The 18,781-nt window shown below is 47.7% G+C and overlaps 1 protein-coding gene across 1 annotated transcript; it reads right to left on the bottom strand.

Annotated features, from left to right (window-relative positions):
- Positions 1-2,414: 2,414 nt before the first annotated feature.
- Positions 2,415-18,323, bottom strand: RNF40 (ring finger protein 40). Its single transcript, XM_054993202.1, has 20 exons — positions 18,186-18,323; positions 16,811-17,007; positions 14,626-14,793; positions 14,167-14,305; positions 13,830-14,063; positions 13,300-13,421; positions 13,041-13,187; positions 11,192-11,266; positions 10,952-11,071; positions 9,743-9,922; positions 9,309-9,444; positions 8,178-8,299; positions 6,281-6,780; positions 5,676-5,793; positions 5,097-5,246; positions 4,562-4,774; positions 4,303-4,428; positions 3,404-3,544; positions 3,149-3,250; positions 2,415-3,042 (listed from the first exon to the last, which is right to left on the bottom strand). Exons 2-20 carry the CDS (start codon positions 16,940-16,942, stop codon positions 2,866-2,868), a joined length of 3,102 nt encoding a protein of 1,033 aa, XP_054849177.1. The 5' UTR covers positions 16,943-17,007; positions 18,186-18,323; the 3' UTR covers positions 2,415-2,865.
- Between the last annotated feature and the right edge of the window lie 458 nt (positions 18,324-18,781).

Raw genomic sequence — 18,781 nt, 5'->3', positions numbered from 1 at the left:
AGGTAGGTTAGGCTGAGTGTGCGTGATAGGACCAGCAAGATTCTTTCCTAAGAGTTTTTTTAAGTTATTCCCCCCTTTAAAAAATTGCACAGCCACACCTTAAGGCTCAGCAAGACCTGACCCCAAAGCATCTCTTGGTGGGCTACTACGGTCGTTTTTCCTTCTCCGACTTCTTCCGCTGTAGGAACCAGGAGAAAAGCACAGTTGTCAGCCCGGCCCCACTGCACTGCACTGTCAACAGGCTGTATGGGAAATGTAGTTCTGCAGCTGTCTCTATTTCCATAAGGAAAGAGGACGGGAAGGTTTCTCATCGTGAAACCATGCCTTGAAAACAACAGAGAGGGATAAGGCCCCCGTGGCCTGGAAGTCACTTGTAAATCTGGGACATCTCCAACCACCACCTGGAGGTTGACAACTATATCTGAGAAGGAAGATGTTTAAAAAGCAGGCACAGAACTTGCTCTAGTGCCCCTGGCACTTCTTGTTAACATGGCATTCTGCTAGTGGCGCATTTCACTGTGCCTCTTAGTAGGATCTGCAGTAAGTGCAATTGCAGGACACGGAGAGCTGGTGAATCTCTCTTGTAGGGTCTGGTGTGATCCAGAGTGAAAGTGGAGACAAGGTCACCCCCTGAGGATAAGAAAGCACTTATCTCAAAGGTGATCCACCCACCCACCATCCTGTGTCTCGTCACTCCAGGAGTCTCAGCTGGAACTTGTGAAAAGCACTGAATTGAAGATGAAGGATGGAGAGTGGTAGAGATCCATGATCTGGCATTCATTCTTGGAGAGTTAACACATTCCACAGGAGGTCCAAAGAAAATGAAGTTTGGCTGCTATTTTCTGTCTGCATAATAGGGGGGAAAATCTATACTTTGAAACTGTTCAGATCTTAATACATAATTTGCCTGCAGATATTGAGGAAGATTTAGATTCATTGAGGTGCTTCTTTTCATGGACAGCTGGGTGCCCACATTCAAATGTGTTGCTGATCTCAGCTACTGAAATGTCCACAAAGCAAGCCTCAAAAACGTGTCAGCAGAAATAAAAACTTTTAAAATGTTATTCCTTTTTTTTTTTTTTAGTTTTCGTAGTCTTTGTGGCAACTATTGTATTCTTAAAATGTTCCGACCTTCCTCGGGGCTACCCAGCCCCTTGTTTTGTTCGCTTGTATTGACACTCTGCTTCAACACAATCCACTGGAGGCCCTGCTGGCGCAGCAGGTTCTTCCTTCCCACTTCCAGACTTTGTCTTAATCTCTACCTATTATAAGCATTTTTAAGAAGAGCAGCCCTGGCTGGATCAGAAGAGTTTCCTATCTAATCCATCATCCTGTTTCATACAATGGCCAACCAGATGCCCACAGGCCATAGAGGCCAGGGCCTCGCCTGGATATTGCCTTCGAACACTGACATTCCGAGGTCTGCTCTCTCTGGATGCGGAGGTTCCTTTCAGTCATTGAGGCTAGTCGCCCTCTCCCTCACTCGGTCTAATCCCATTTTGAAGCCATCTACGCTCATATAGCTGTCACTATGGCCACTGGCAGTGAATTCCACAATTCAATTATTCCTGAAATAAAAATATTTGCTTTTTTCTATCTTGAATCTGTTGCCCATCAATTTGAGCGCTCCCAAGTTCTACTACTGTAGATCTTTATCCACTTTTACCACCCCGTGCATTAATTTTATAAATCTCTCTCTCTGTCGTCTTTTTTTCTGAATGAAAAAGTCCCAGACCGCTTCACCTTTCCTCACAGGCTCCTTCCCTTTCAGATTCAAGAACTTAGTACTTGAATTTATAGTTCATCTCTTATTTCTCTAAGGCTTAAGTCTGCCTAATGGGAAAACGACTGATGCCATTCCCCAGATGTTGGATAACCCGTAGAAAACAGCAGGGAATAGTTCCTTCCTTGCACCGGCCTGTCCTACATTTCCCCCCTGCTTCTCCCTCAATGAGCAGGTCACCTTAGGACCCATGTTTGCACCACACACCCCACAGCAGGCAAGACACAAATCTGGATACTCTTGAGCACTGAACTTGCAGGACTAGAGGCCCCCCCCCCCAGACCTAAGACCTAGACCCCCTTTTACCTTCACCCCATCTTCTGCTCAGCTATGGCTCTGTCAGACCCTTTCTAAGCACACGATCTTACACTGCTTTCATGCCAGATCCTTATGCATCTCTTCTCACTAAGCACCCACTGCTATGCCTATGCGAGATTCATGACATCCTTCAGGAATTTCCCACTCTGTGGCCCCTCTGACCCTCAAGATCCCACTGCCAACCCTGCCCAGAGAAAATGTGGACACAAACATGAGATACACAGAGGGATCTCACAGGAGTAGACCACCTCCCAAGTTTTACTTTCAAAAAATTCCCACACAGAACATATAAAAAAGAAAAGAAATGCCCCTCTTCTGCAACAGGAAACATTTAATCTGCATGACTGCTGCCAGCAGCCAGTGGTTGAGAATCATGTTTCATAAAAGTTTCCAAAATGGTAGAAGAAAAAAAAAAGATTTGGAGGCAATTTGGGGCGGGGGGGGGGGTCTGCCTGGGAAAAGTCAAAAAGGAGAATGAGAGAGTAAATTCTCTAGATACAGGGAGGGGGATCCAGCGACACCCAATGGGAACCCAGTCAGAAGACCCAGGAGCAGAGAGGCCAAGCAGACGGCAATAAGGGACGGGCGAGAAGTAGCCAGAGAGAAGGTCTCCACACCCTCAAGGAAACCCTGGAAAATGGTGTTTTAACTCTGGATGGATCCACGGAACTGGGAGAGAGGGGGAGTGGCGATTGGTTTTGTGTGAATCCCAGGCAGGTGTTTCTAAGGTAAGATCCAAGCAGGCACGAACAGGTCCAAGGCGCTCAGCTGATGTAGATGCGGTGAAAGTCGTTGGCACCGAAGGCCGCATTGCACTTGGGGCATTTCCGCTGGCGGGTGTCGTAGCGTGTCTTGACACACTCGAAGCAGAAGACGTGGAAGCACTTGGTGAGGACGGCGTCCTTCTTGCGCGTGTTGCAGCAGGGGCAGGTCAGCTTGGCCTGGGAATGGGGACAGAAAAGGAGGGTGATGCTGCACTTCCTGGCTCACCTTTCCCAGGCAAGGTTCCACCAGGGGCAGCAGCATTTCTCTTCCTCCTCCACTTACCTTGTATTCCTTGATCTCCTCCTGCAAGATCTCGTCGGCATCTGCATAAACCTCCACCTTCCGCTGCTTCTCCAGCTTGCGCCGTAGGCGGGAAATGTCCTCCTAGGGAGGAAATACACATCAATGGGACCAAAAGGAGAAAAAGAGTGCATAGCAGGCAGAAGGCAGAAACCCCAATTTTACAAAACTCTTTTAAAAAAAAGCATCAGAGCTGACCAACACACCTGCCCAGCAGAAGGCATTCCTGCTCCGTACCTGAGCTCTCTTGAGGTTGAAAGACTCCTTCTCCTTGGCTGCTCGGTTCTCGGCCACACAGGTCTGGATCTCCTTCAGCTTACACTGCACATGCTCCAGCTGCACTTTCAGATCCTCCGCCAACTGGGCAGCTTCCACCGCCTGCAAGGAGAACATCACAGATAAGAAACGTCTTTTGGTGACAGCTATCTGCTGCAAGCAGCCCCAACAACATCCATCAACAGGAATCCCGTTTCTAGGCTTGGGTACATTCCACCATTATGCACAGAGGCCAAAATGAAGGCACAGGGCCTGCCAGTCTCGAAATCTCAGCTTTTGTTTTTTTAAAAACAAGTTTCTAGCGCTTAAGGCGGAGCAGTCTAGCTGGAACATGTCTGGCTATTGCCCGGAAATGTGTCAGGGGCTGGATGGACTAAAGAGGAGAACCAGTGAACCACATGGTACACATAAAGCTGCCCTCTGCTGAATCAGACCCTTGGGCAATCAAGGCCACTGTGCTCTGCTCAGTCCGGCGGCAGCTTTTCAGGGTCTCATGCGGAGGTCTTCCCCATCACCTACCACCTGATCTTTTCACCAACTGGAGATGCCTGGGGTTGAGCCTGGGACCTTCTGCATGCCAGACAGATGCTCTACCACTGAGCCATGGCCCCTTCCCCAAACTCCAGAGCCTTGCCTATCTATTAGCCCTCGCCTAATAAACAGAAACAGAAAAGCATCACAATTACGCAAGTGTTTTCATTCTGCAAAAAGGATATAGGCTGCAGGATTTAGATTCTCCAGGGACAAAAACTTTGTCACCACTGTGAAGATTTCTTTCCAAAGCACGAGCACCAGCTGCCCCCCCCCCCCCCGCCGGTTTCTCTTTCCGCTCGCTCCCAGACTCAGGCCGTCCTCCTCACCTTCCTCTTGTTGAGCTCCAGGGCCTGGCTGCGCAACGTCAGCTCCTTCTCCACGGTGCCGAGATTCCCCTGCAGGACGCGTTCTTTCTCCTCCAGCTTCTGCACCACCAACAGCTGGGTGTCCACCTGGCAAATAAACCAAAGTGAACGGGGTGGGGCAGAGCGCAGCACACCATCCCTTGCCGCTGCCACTACCTCCCTCTCCTCCTGCTGAAGCCCCACAAGCCCAGCAGGGGGAGAGAGGAGCCTGCTGACTCACCTGGGACTTGAGGGCCAGCACCTGCTCAGCCAGCTCGTCCTTCTCTTCCCGCAGCAGCTTGTGAATCTGGTTGGACTTGATGCGCTCCGACATCAGCTTAAAGTTGGCATCATCCTTTTCGCGGAGTTGCAGGTTCAGCCGCGTGTTCTGCTCCTGCATGTCTTCGAAGGCCTGGCCTGTCACATCCATCTCGGACAGCAGAGCCTCCTCCTCCTGCCCCACAGAGAAAACAGAGTAAAAATGGCCACCCCCAAACCCTGCTATGGAGTTCTCTCTTCCCTAGCTAGCCCTTGTTAGCCTAAGCCCCCCAGTCTCACAAAAGTGAGAGCAAAAAGGCCTACAGGTAATGCACCGGATGAGCTGCCTGCCGGGCTCCAGCCAGACAGCCCAAAATGTTCAGCATCTTCACAGCTGTGGATGTTGCTCCCCACGAGGCCGACTAAGTCCCTTCTGCGTGGCCACAGACAGGCTGGGGCAACCTCCAAGCCAGAGTAAACACTCAAGCTGCACCCATGCTTCCTCCCACACGGATTACCTGCTTTGTTGCTGCCAGCTTTTTCTGCAGATGCTCAATTTGCTCCTCTGCCAACTTGATCTTCCGCAAGGCATCCTCATCAGCCATCTTCTTGCTTTCTTTCTTCTCCTTCTCCTCCAGTTCGCGGATCCGCACCCGCAGCTCCTCCACCTGCCAATAAGATTGAGTCGAAGAGAATTACAGAGGGCTCCTGAAATTCTTGCCTCCTGCCGTGGTTTAGTAAGATCCCATCGCAAATAACACAGTAAATTTAAAATACCTTAATTAATTATATATAATTGAGTTTTTAAACATGGGTAAAATCTTCTCTTGGGAGCTTGCCTTGTGCCGGGCAGCTGTGAATCACGCAGAACCTCTAGTTGCACTTTCTTGCTCTGAACCAGTATGTTGGTACACCATTATCGCCACAATCAACTGTACAAAACTAAAGCAGGCTCTCACTGCACTAACCACTTGGCTGAAAACTCCAGGCAGAAGCAGGGGAGATACTTAAGCCCAAATAATGTTTAGGTGTGGCTGTCGAGAAGGAACGTAGCCTGGGAAGGTCAGCTATCTTGTGCACTGAGACACATGCCTCACCTCTGCCTTGGTTTTCTTCTCCGCCGCCATCAGCTGCACTTTGTCCCGCTGCTCTTTGGGGGCCGACTTGTACATGTCTAAGAGGAGCTTCATCTCCTTCTGGCTCTCTTGGGCCTTCCTGAGGAAGCAAGGAGCAGCGTAAAAGCCGAGGTCACACCCCAAAGCACCCGAGTCTGCCCAGCAATCGGCCACGGTTGTTTTAAATGCCCATGAAATTTCTAGGGGTTTTCTCCTTCCTCACTTATGAATATATTATATACTGACTTTATTTCGTCGTTCTCCACTCGTGAAATGTGGATGTACTGCATTATCCACTGTACATACTATGCATCCATTGCATGTATTCCCTGTGGCATATAGGGATTCTTCTGTTCCTGGGAGTCTCAGCAGTGGCAAAGACACATCATGGAAAAGACTCCCTAGCCTCAAGCAACCCCAGTGCTCACCAACACTTTTATGCTTATCACCCTCAAGTCATAATCTCCCTGCCCCTTCGATTCACACAGTCCAGCCCTCCAACATTTTCTCCCTCCTCCTCAATCTCCAATCGCCACTTAAACCTTCCACCCCACAACCCCTTCCCCTTGACACTCCATGGCTCTCACTTCAGCTCGATCCTCAGCTGTTTGAGAAGATCCGAATCCTTTTTCTTGCCATCGTCTCCACCACCCTTCTGTTTGTCCCGATCCCGAGAGGAGGATGAGGAGGATGAGGATGAAGACGAAGAGGTCTCTTTGTCCCGGTCCCGTGACCTCTCGCGGTCCCCACTCCGATCTCCGCCACGTGCCTTGGATCGCTCAGGTTCCTTGACTCGGGGAGGTGGGGGTGGCTGTGGGGTGGGTGGTTGGGGGGCAGGTGGTTCTTCTTCCTCCTTTTTCACCACCTCGTGCACCCCAGGTGGCTGAGGGGTCACCATCTCCTCCTTTGGCTCCTTCTTTATTTGCACTTCTTTGAGCTCCCTCTTTACTTCAGGGGGCATTGATCCCTCTTCCTCTTTCACCACAACTATGCCTGGGGTTCCTGCCTGTCCTGTAGGGTCTTCGCCCCCTGACAGAGGGGGAGCTGCCATGGAGCCAGAGAGAAAGCCACTCTGCTGCATTCGGACCTGAAGGGAAGGAATGCATTACAGGGCAAGGTGTAAGACTCCACTAGAACACTTGGAACTGTTTATTATTCTAACATCTGCCTCCCGCCTTCCCACTGATGTGCCCAAGACAGCTTACCAAAGTATTAAAAACACTCGACAGCACAGTCAGCCTATACTTACAAAGTTCAAAAAGGTAACAGCAGCTTTTACAAAGACCAGTGTGTGGATATGTTTGCTAGGCTTGCCAAACAGCTGCATGAGCAGAGGATGAGCTGCCTTCACTTGTACCCTAGCCAACAAAAGACACCTTGGTGAAATGACAGGATGTGAGTCCAGTGGCACCTTGAGACCAACAAGATTTTCAGAGTGTAAGCTTTTGAGATTCAGGACTCCCTTCTTCAGACACAAGCAGGAATGGTGATCCCTGAGTCTTTTGGCCGGGATATAAAGGCTCAAGGACCACCATTCTAAAGAAGGGAGCCCTGACTCTCGAAAACTAACACTCTGAAAATCTTGTTGGTCTCAAGGTGCCACTGGACTCTAATCCTGCTGTTCCACTGCAGAACAACACAGCTACCCACCTAAAACTATTCTCATGGTGAAAGAAAAAAGGTGAATGCCATCTGCACAGTGGCATTCTTGGTTTCAGAGACTATTGGAGAAAATTTGTCCATGGGCAGAGAACAGGGGGTCAGTTAACAATACTGGACCAATCAGCTGCCTAGCTTAACAAACCTAGACCACTTGCAGAGGCTTACATCCATAGTAGGAGGGGGAAGAACTGGCAACCAAATTATTTTCAGAACTTTCAGAATCAGTGCGGTGTCCTGGGTAGAATATCAGTCTGTGGTCCAAGTTGTTCTGGGTTCAAATCTCCATTCACAATGAAGCTAATCGGGCCAGCTGCTCACACTCTCTCCTTTTTTCGTTAATTTGGCATATCCATAACAACTGTTATTGGCCCTCCTCACTGACTTTGGTGCTGTAAGTTTATATATTTAATTATTTTATATATACTTTATTTTAAAATACTGTGCTTAATGTTGAATTTTCTTAACGTTTTGACATTCGCTGCCTTGGGGACCCTATTTGGGTGGAAAGGCAGCATAGAAATGTTTAAATAACTTACTTCAGAGGGAAGCAGTAGTAACGCTTGTACCGTGCCATGGGTTCCCTGACCCTTCCACATCAGCAGCTCACATGAAACCACCTTCTACCACATCAGACCATTAGAATCTCTCAAGGTCCTGTCTGCTCTGACTGGCAGTTGCTCTCCAGAGGATCAGGCCAAGATCCTTCATATCACCTCCCACTAGATCCTTTTTTAAACTTGAAGATGATAAGGATTGACTGGGGGAGGTCCTTTGGGATGCAAGGCGGACGCCCTGCCCCAAAGCCACAGCTCCTCCACTCACCTTGTTGATCTCTGCCTGCACCTCTCGGAGCTTGCGTTTATAGCGCTGCACATCGCCCTTCAGCTGGTGGTTATGGTTCTGGAGGCTGCTGATGAGGTGCCGCATCTCTCGGTTGATGGGCCCTGAGAGCAAAAGGGGAGGACAGAGAATGAGGAGAGAAGGCTGCTTTGAAAGGAACTGTGAATGGATGAAGGGCACTGCGGTCAAACAAGCACAGGAGCGTTACACTCGATTCACTGAAGAATTGATTAAATCAGCACATTTCATGTCAACAGAAGAAAAGTTCTGAAGGAGGTAAAAAAGCACCCATTTTCAAATGATATTCACACCATGTTGTGACAGGGACCATTTTCGAAAGAGAGCTTCTCCAGGGTGAAAGACAAGAACAAATAAGAAGGGCTCTTCCAGTGTGCATTTTTAAAAAGAACTTGCATTAAAAATGAACAAGTTTTTCTTTAAAAAGACCAAACCAACCTGCTGTATAAGTAACTGGGACATCTTTTCAACTGGCCACAAGGGGTTTGCTTTGTTTTTAACGGATGGATTTAGAAGGTGGGAAGTTTCAAGAGGACTGCCCTCCCCACAGTGGGTAGGCCTGGAGGATAACAGTCACCTGAAACATGTGGGGGGGAAGGAAATGAATGGAGCCCATAGAGGCAGCCACAGTTTCCCTTGGTCATGGAAATAAGCCTCCTGCACTGGGATTGGTCATGCCACACGAGCACGGATAGAATTCAGTGTATGATCTTCTGTCTGTCACACTAAATACACTTCCGTAATCACAGCACAGCAAGGACTAGCACTGAAGGGCAGCCAGTGGGGGATAAGCCCACTGCACAAGTTGCAAAGGTTTATTTACTTCGTACGCCCACCTTTTTCCCCAATGGGGACCCACAATGGCTTACATCATTCTCTCCACCAGTTTATCCTCACAACCATCCTGTGATGTACGTTAGGCTACGAGTATGTGACAAGGTCATCTAGCCAACTTCCATGGCAGAGCGGAGTCTCTGAGACCCTAGTCCAGCACTCTGACCACTCTGCCACACCGGCTCTCTCCAAATCGTACACAGACAAGGAGAAATCTTTATCCAGAGCAGTACGACCAAGAGGAGAAAAATTCAGTCTCACCTGCTTGCTCGTTGGCAGCCAAGTTCTGCTCAAATTCAATACGCAGCATTTCATACTCCTTGCGCACTTGAGCCAGTGTGTCCTCGAGCTGGATCACCTCTGTCCGCAACTTCTTCTGTAAGTTCAGCTCATCACTCTGTTGCCAGATGGGGGAGAAGGGGGAATCAGCACCAGCCACAAGGAACCGAAGCGCACATGAGAACACTGAAAGCACGGGTGCATTTGCATGCCTTTCTCAAAAGGGAGCATCACAATCCAACAATAAGCACCTGGATCATGTTTCAATCCTGAGCTGCTAAACTAAGAGAAAACTAAGAGGAGAGAGGAATGGACAGGATGGCATGTCCCTCTGCCCCAATCTAGCACACTGACACTCTTGCAGGCAGCAAAGGCCATCAATGTGCACGTACACCCCACTTGCCTCCTCTCCTCACCTCCATGTGCTCAATATGGCGCAGGTGGCTATTCTTGGTGGTGAGCAGAAGGGCACGGGCCTCATCCAGCTGTGTTTTCACCTGCAAGCTCTCATTGTACAGCAAAGAGAACTGAGACTGTAGCACTTTGTATTCCATCGTCTCCTTCACCGCCTCCTCGGGCAAGCTCCGCAGCGCCACCTGCAGGATAGGAACGGGAATAGTCACACCAGGGGAAGGAGAAGCAGCTTGTCTCTCAACCAGTAACGATTCTCGAGTCAGAGTCCTGCAACCAGCCCAGTGTGTTGTCAGAGAGTGCATGACACAAAAACCTTGCTGGAACCAAGCACGCCTGGATTTGATCAGTATCTGGTGGGTGGATGTCACAGGAAAACCAAATGTAAAAAGCAATAATGACACCATACCCTCAATCTCTGTTGTTCTTTTCAGTCTCATGCTATATCCCATACACTCTGACTAGAGTACAAAACCACAACCCACAGGGCTCAACAGTGCAATTCTAGGCACAGTAACTTCTGTCTCGGTCTCCTGAAATCAGTACGCTTAGACTTGATTTACTTGGCATGTACTGTCACAGCTTCAAATCTAGTGGAAAACCCAATGCAAGATTTGTGCCTAAATGGTGGCCTTTGAAGAAATAGATACATGGCACGCGCAAGTAATTAGGCACAACTTCCCTTCCCTTGCTTGTGCCTCTTTTTCAGACTGCAAGCCAGAGCAGCCTTTCATTAATTTTTATGTAAAGGGCTTAGATGGTGGAGTGTTTTTTTTTAATGCAGTGTATAATTATGAGGGAGCCGTTTGATCTAGCTTATGAATATGTATACTGACTGCCAATATCAGAGTATGGATAGCCAACTTGGAATCATTTCAAGAGGGAGAAAAATGGTGGGTGCACCTCCACCCCCCAAAAAAGAGTTTCATGCATTAACAGCATCGGAGGAGATGCAGAGAGCTCTTACCCTGCTCTCTCCTTCTTTCTAAATATTTGCCAGACATTTCAAGAGTCCCAAATTTTAAAGTTTCTTTCAGTGTTCGCACAAAGACTAGAAATGTCAGTCTCATTGAAAAGAAGAAGAACCTGGAGTTGAAACTCATAGGTGCCGAATGCAGATTACATAACACAAAAGACATTCCTGGCTATATCTACTTTCCCCCCTCCAACCTGGCACTGTTTTCACACCTATTCTGCAGCAGGCCCTTCGCTACCTTGAGCTTCTCATTGGTCCTGACAGCTTGCTGCATTTCCTGTTGCAGTTTCTCCAGCTCTGCCATGCGGCTGTTGGCAAGTTCTTGGTTCTCTTCCAGTTCTGCATTCAACATCTCAAACTGCAAGCCCAAAACCAAAAGAAAAGCTATTAGCAGGGCACTCCCGGCAAAGCAAAGAGACTCAAGGCCCATACCCCCAATGGAGCTCGGTACTCAGCACCCCTTTTTTTTCTCACTTACCTTCTGCATACTAAGCGTGATCTGCCCACCCTGGAACCCACCGGAACTGCCTGATGCATAATAACCCGAATTTAGCTGCCAAAGAAGCAGAGAACAACATTCAGAATCTTATACATCAAAGTTGCATTTTCCCAACATTAACATCTATTTAAATGACACACACTTTGGTCTATGAGAGAAAAAGAATGTAATTTACGCTATAAAGATTTGGTAATAAATAATAACATAATGATGGCATAGCAAAAAAAATACTGATGAATGCGGCACCAGTTTTTTCAGCATCTACAGCTAAAGAAGTTTCTTAGCGACACAGAAAAGACAGAACAAGATCCTTTATCAACAGTGTTTGAAGCTATTACAAAGCTGAGGGGAAAATATCTTTCCCAGAGCTTTTATTATATGTTATTAGACAGGGAACAAAGAACCGTAAGAAATAGCAAAGAGTTACATTCTGAACTTGGTTCTTTTTGCTTGGCAACTTGACAGCGTCTGCTGCCCTAGGAGATGGTTCATGTTTACAGTACAAGAACAGGTGCCTGTTGGCATTGTTATTAGAACAGAGCAGATTTTCCTCCATGTGTCAAAGCAGTTTTGGATCATGCTTTCGAGAGTGAGTGTGCCTGGCGATCAGCTGTTTCTGCATGATTCTATCAGGCATACAAGAAGCTGCTGCGCTCAATCAGACCGACAGCCCATAAACAGCACAGCACTCTGTTTCATGCAGTGGCCCACCTGGTGCTCCCCTAACAAACAGGGCACAGGAACCGAAGGATCTTGCTTCACTTGCCCCCAGCGTTGGCATTCAGGGAGTTTCTTCCCTTGGAACACGGATGCGCCATTTCGTCATTATGGCTAAGAGCCACTGAGGGATTTCCCATCCATGAATCTGTCTTTGGAAAGGTGCCCTTTGAAAGCCAACTAAACTGGCAGCTATCACTACATCTTGCAGCAGTGAATTTCACAAGTTCAGTGTTCTTTGAGTAACTAAATAATTAAATCTAATTCCACTTTACTGACAAGATTTTACGTAAAAAAAAAAATCGTTGAAGCGAACTGGCGGAGTATTGAAAAAAATGGCGGAAAAATCCACGCTACTAAACATGAATGGTTCTGTCAGCTTCGGGGTTCATCAGCCACCCCAAAACTGACTGCTCTTTTTAAAGAAGAAAACAGTTGTGGAAACATGGTCTCCAATATTGGTCTGTATTCTGAAATGCTTGCAATGAGATAATGTCAACGTTTGGCGCAAATAAAAGTGTCATAGTGCAGTATGTTTCAAAGCCATAATGCTTTCATATACGTTTTGACGTCTTTTTATTTTTTGCAATTCACATAAATATACATGTATTAAAGTGAACCTTTACTTCTGGATTTAGAGACTTTAAAAGGAACACAAATATATTCTCAAATTACCTAAAAACCTATGTGAAAGAGGGAGGAGGTGGTCCCTGCCTTGCCACATCACCACTCATGGTTGTTTGAACCTCCCCAAGCCTAACTGAACAGAAAATCATTCAGCATTGCCCAAACCACTACAAGGCACAGCTGGAGTAAGCCTTGATGGAAAAATAGCTCAAAGAGGCCCTCCTGGCCCTGCAGTGGCTGGAGCCATGGAAAACCCTTTCACATGAATGTTGGCAGCCAACAACAAGTCCTGCTTTACAATGGCCCCACCCACTTTCTGAAAAGGTATCAAGGGAAGTACTGACAGGCGCCACGGTGCCCACTGGCACCGCATTGGGGAACCCCACTTTAGATGCTTCCTGTACTGGAGTGGGGAAGACATAAAAAGGCACTGAAACATTATCAATATTTGGGTAATGGGCGACCTCTGATGGCCACCACTTGCCTGCTCCAGAGCCTCAGCCAAATGCTTGTTCAGCTTCTGCTCACGCTTGCGCAGTTTTTCAATATCCCACTGCAGGTCTTCAATGGTCGTTTCCATTTCTAGCACTTTGGTCTCCGATGAAGTCACCTTGTCCTGAAGCTCTGTATACTAAGCAGGAAAAAGAGGCAGACAGGCCAGGCCTTAGAGCGCTCCGTTTGCCGAGTTCAGGATGGAAGTCCGCAGGAGACGCCCAGAGGACGTGCCCAGCCACAGAACTGACCTCCAGGGAGATCTTGTGGTGCTTCTCCTGCAGCTGGGTGGTCAGATCCTGCAGGTGGCGGTTCTCCCGCATCAGCTCCTTGTTGAGACACTTCACTGCCTCTTCCAGCTGGTCGAACTCCACTGAGGGTGAAAGAGAGGCCTGAGATTCCCGCCCTCCTTCCAACTTCATTTGCTATGAACTATTATTGATTTTTTGCCACTTTGGGGACCTAAGTTGGTTGGAAAGGCAGCATAAAAATGTTTTAAATAAAAGTTATTTATCTGAGCTATTTTAAAGCCCAACTCATGCACAATAATAAGTGTAGTTTTTAAGTAAAACCACTGTTTCTAACATTAAGCCTTCACCTCTCACATATTCTGCCCCCGCTCCCACCAATCTCTTCTCCTTAATGACGCAAGAATTCCGGCCCTCTGGACCACTCCCACAATCAAGTGTTATGCAAAGGATGCTGGAAATGTTGTCAAATATTTTGAAGGTTCCCAAGCCTGTCACGACTTCTTTGAGGGAGGGGTGGGGTCAAACCTCACCACGGGCGTGGATCTTCTGGCAGAGCTCCTCCGTGCGCCGGTGGATCTTGTCAGAGACCTCCACAATCCGGGAGACGGCAGCCTTGGAGAACTCCATGCGCTCCTGAAGCTGCAGCTCAATCTCTTCACTGCTGCTGCTGGCCAAGGTAGCCAGGAAGGAGAGGGCCGGCTCATTCAGCACGAGGCCTCCAGCTTTCCAGGAGGTGGGGGGAGTGATAGGGGACAGGAGTGTCTCTGGAGGATAAAGAAGAGTAGCATTGGTACCAATAGGAAAGAGGGAACAGCCCCTCTTCCGACCCTGCCCATCCCCCCCCAATTACAGTAAACTGGCGCTCACCTCTCCTCTCCAGTCCCTCCTGCCCTAGGACAGATGGACTCTCTAAATCAGCTCCTGCAGCATCTAGTTTGGGTTCCTCCGGAGGTTGCCCACAATCTCCATCATAACGTCTCAGCAGCACTTGTACCGTCTCATCCAGCTGGTGGAACAAGATAGGAAATGGACTTGGAGTTTGGGGGGGAAAGGGGAAGAAAAAATTATGGGACACTGGGCTGAGCATATGTCAAAATAAGCCAGACTCAGAACTAATCGTGTTACTAATTCTATTCCTATTCAGCAAGTCAGAGGGAAGGAACGTGGCAGCTAAGTAATCCAAGCTTTACAGCCTGGCCAAAGGAAATGCTTAGCCCCCGGCTGGTTTCCTAAGATTTCACCAAGGACTGGACCAATGATCAAACTTTAATCTGTAACCTAGACATTTAAGGGGAAACCTCAGCCAGCCAGCCCCCCCCCCCAGACCTGTTTCCAATAGCGGTTGACGATCAGGAGGGTGGCATCATCAGTGGCCTGCCTCTTTTCCAGTTTCTCAATGCGCTCACGCAGCTCGTCCTCAAAGGCTTGCCGCTGCTCCAGGCGCTCAGCTAGTTTCTTGTTCTTGAACTGGAGCACCTTGAGGTCCATCTCCTCCTGTAGAAGGAAGACCATCACCAGAATTTAATCCACAGTTCAACCCTCTGTCATTCCCATCAGCATTTCTACTCACAAGATAATGTATCAACATTCCAGTTACATATAGCCCATAACCCCACAGCTTCACATGCCAAGCATATGGGATCTACCATAATCATACTTGCCCACTCCAGAACCGCTGATTTCGGAAGGAGTGTTGAAAGATCTGAGTCTGATGGAGGTGATGAGAGAGGAGGTCCTATGACCGATAGACAATTTAAAAACTAACAAATCACTAGGCCCGGATGGCATACATCCAAGAGTTCTGAAAGAACTCAAATGTGAACTTGTGGATCTCCTGACAAAGATATGTAACCTTTCATTAACATCTGCCTCCATTCCTGAGGACTGGAAGGTAGCTAACGTCACCCTCATCTTTAAAAAGTGTTCCAGAGGAGATCCAGAAAATTACAAGCCAGTCAGTCTAACATCAATACTGGGTAAGTTGGTGGAAACTGTTATTAAAGAAAGAATTAGTAGGCATGTTGATGAACAAAAGCTATTGAGGAAGACTCAGCATGGGTTCTGTAAGGGAAGATCTTGTCTCACAAACCACTTCTCTGAGGGAGTGAACAAACATGTGGACAAGGGGGAACCAACAGATGTTGTCTACCTGGACTTCCAAAAAGCTTTTGATAAAGTTCCTCATCAAAGGCTGCTAAGTAAGCTCAATAGTCACGGGGTAAAAGGACAAGTCAACTCGTGGATCAAAAACTGGCTAATGAACAGAAAACAGAGAGTGAGTATAAATGGGCAATATTCACACTGGAGAGTGGTAAGCAGTGGGGTACCGCAGGGCTGAGTATTGGGTCTGGTGCTTTTTAACTTGTTCATTAATGATTTGGAGTGGGGAGTAAGCTGTGAAGTGGCTAAGTTTGCAGATGGCACTAAACTGTTCAGGGTGGTGAGAACCAGGGAGGATTGTGAGGCTCTCCAAAGAGATCTGTTGAGACTAGGCGAGTGGGTGTCAACATGGCAAATGAGGTTCAATGTGGCCAAGTGCAAAGTAAGCACATTGGGGCCCAAAATCCCAAATATAAATACACAACGATGGGAGTCCAAACTGGCGGAGGACTGACCAAGAGAGAGATCTTGGAGTTGTGGTGAATAACTCACTGAAAATATTGCAGTGTGCGACGGCAATAAAAAAGGTCAATGCTATGCTGGGGATTATTGGGAAGGAAACTGAAAACAAATCAGCTAGTATCATAATGCCCCTGTATAAATCAATGGTATGGCCTCATTTGGAATACTGTGTACAATTCTGGTCTCCACCTGGTTTTTGGCCATTGTGTGACAGAGTGTTGGACTGGATGGGCCATTGGCCTGATCCAACACGGCTTCTCTTATGTTCTTATACTCAAAGCTGTCTATCAAACCTTCAAAAAAAAATCCAACACCACTCCATCATAGACATCGAAACAATATGGTTTGAGTTTTTTTGCATGTCTTTTTAGTGTATCATTTGCATCCTAGTATTATGTTAGTGATGTTCCATGGATTGAAATCCATGCCAGTTAAGTCTTTAAGATGAAAATAAAGCTGAGGACAAGAGTATAGGGAAGTGGATCTAAGCATCCAGTTACAAGATTTGGTTTCCTGGGCTTTCAAATAAGTTAAATAGCAGAAAAAAACCCTGGACAATTGTTTGAGTGACTTTTCCAAACCTGTCTCTTTCAAATTTGCGTACATGTGTGTGTGTATGTGAAAAGACAAATTCCATAGGACAGGCATCTACCTCTAGGTAAGCCTGAAGAAATACTTCCGATACCCTGGTGCTGACATCCAGTATTAGGCAACAACATGCTTAGAATTTTTTTGGCCTATTCTTGTAATGTTTCATAGTGCTTTTCTAACATCCCATCAAAGTGTTTAAAACGCCTACACATCCTTACAAGGATTCCAAGCATTTCTGTTCAAAACAAAAAACTAAAAGAAAAATCAAACACGCCTGCCCCCATCCCCATGTCCTTACCGTGGAAGAAATGCCCCCTAGCCGGATGGGCTCAATGAGTGTAGTGGTGGTCTTCTCTTCTCTGTTGGCTTTCTTCTCAGGGGGCCCCGAGCCCCCATCTCCTGCTGCCCGCTTGCTTCCGGGCCCCGACATGATGACTTCAAAAAGTATGTGACAGCTGAGGAATCAAGCGGCCAACCAAGGAGACAGCTCCTCAGCTAAAACGGAAAAGAAAAAGAAGGGAGTGAGATGTGGTTGCTCGTAAACAGATCACAATCACTCACCCTCAATTTAACGCCATGCCTGGAAAGGAAGAAGACTGCTTGCCACACTTCTGGCAACACCATGAAAAAAAGATGGAGGGGGGTAAGAACATAAGCAAAAGATAGAGGGCAGAGCAACTATGAGAATGGTTGCAGTAGCAGGCTTAGCAATGAACAAGGAAAGGGGTGAGAGTGGCAACAGAAGGCCAACCACTACCACCCCTGGTCCTGTACATTTATGTAGAACTTGCAGAAGTACAACAGGGTGTTTTCTGGCATGGAGATGCAGCTAAGGAGGTTGGGGGCTACACCCATAGTACTGGTGCCTGTCATTTTAAAATGTTTATTTATTTACATTATTGATCTTTCTTACTGAGACTCGAGACAAACTACACCACGTGAGTCAGTACAGCCAATTCCAAAGACATTTCAATGAACAATTTAAAAGGGTACAGAAATGCAAATTTGCAAAGACTGAAATCCAGCAGAAACCCAATACAGAGTTGAAGAAATGCTGAAACAGAACATAAGCATGTCTAAGATTTATTATTATTTTACGTACTGCATCTATACCCTGCCTTTCTCCCCAATGGGGACCCAAAGCCCCCGTTGGACCACTGTTCGGGGAGGGTACCAAGCAGCAATACTGCCAAGGACCTCCATGAGAAGCAACATGGGCTATTAAGAAGGGGAAGGAACGAGAGGCCGGGTTGAGTTAGAAGGCAAAGCAAGAGAATTGAATGGAGAGTAGCCATGGGGGTGGGGGAGCAGGAAGGGTGAGAAGGGCAGGGGCACCTCAGGGCAGGGGCTGCTTGTTGACCTGTGCCATAATTTCTAAGTAACTTTCTCCCATCTACCCACCGGGGGTGGGGGGGCATGTGGCACCTGCAAAGACAGCACCGCCGCTTCCGGCCATTGGTAAAACATATATATCACACACACAAGACAGCATTAAAAGAGCCAACCGCCCAGCACGAGACGCCTCGGGGGGAGTTCAGCATGGAAAGAGGTAAACACAGACAGATAAAGAGGAAGACCTCACTGAGGAAGAGGAGGGTAAGGAACAGAAGGCGGAAGATAAAAGGGGGGCCAGAGTGAAACCCCCCAATTGGGGGAGGGGTTCCCCCTCTCACCTGCCCAGGCGCCCCCTCCCCCCATGCGACGCCTCGAACCAGAAACACCAAAGCAGTTCCTGCGCATGCTCTTCGAGTAGCCCTTCACAGGCCAAGCCTCGGCCCTTCGCACGAAGCAAACCTGTCGCACTCGGTAACGCATGCGCAGCTGGAAAGGGCGGAAATGCTTCTCTATTGGCCAAAAGGGACACGCGGGGCGAAATCATCGCTGTACAAATCGTTTGGGCGGAAGGACAGGGCAAGTTGGACGGGGATTGGGTAAAACGCGAGCGAGCCTGGCGTTTGTGATTGGTCCTCACTAGCAGAGGTTCTGTGATTGGTTCGCTCTGGGTCGCCGTGGAAACGGCTCGGAGATAGATGAAGATTGAAAAGATAGGCCCCTCACAGTTCTTATTGGCACTTCCGGCCTTGAAGTGAACTGCGTTTCCACTCTGTTTTCCAACACGCTATGGATCTTATAGAGGAGGAGTTAGGCGTGTTAGTCTGTGGTAGCAAAATCAAAAAGAGTCCAGTAGCACCTTTAAGACTAGCCAATTTTATTGTAGCATAAGCTTTCGAGAATCAAGTTCTCTTCGTCAGATGCCTGATACAGATAT

The sequence above is a fragment of the Eublepharis macularius genome, chromosome 12, assembly GCF_028583425.1.
Source record: "Eublepharis macularius isolate TG4126 chromosome 12, MPM_Emac_v1.0, whole genome shotgun sequence".
Classification (NCBI taxonomy): domain Eukaryota; kingdom Metazoa; phylum Chordata; class Lepidosauria; order Squamata; family Eublepharidae; genus Eublepharis; species Eublepharis macularius.
Note: the sequence above shows the minus strand (reverse complement) of the source record. Positions and strands in the feature narration are given on the sequence as shown.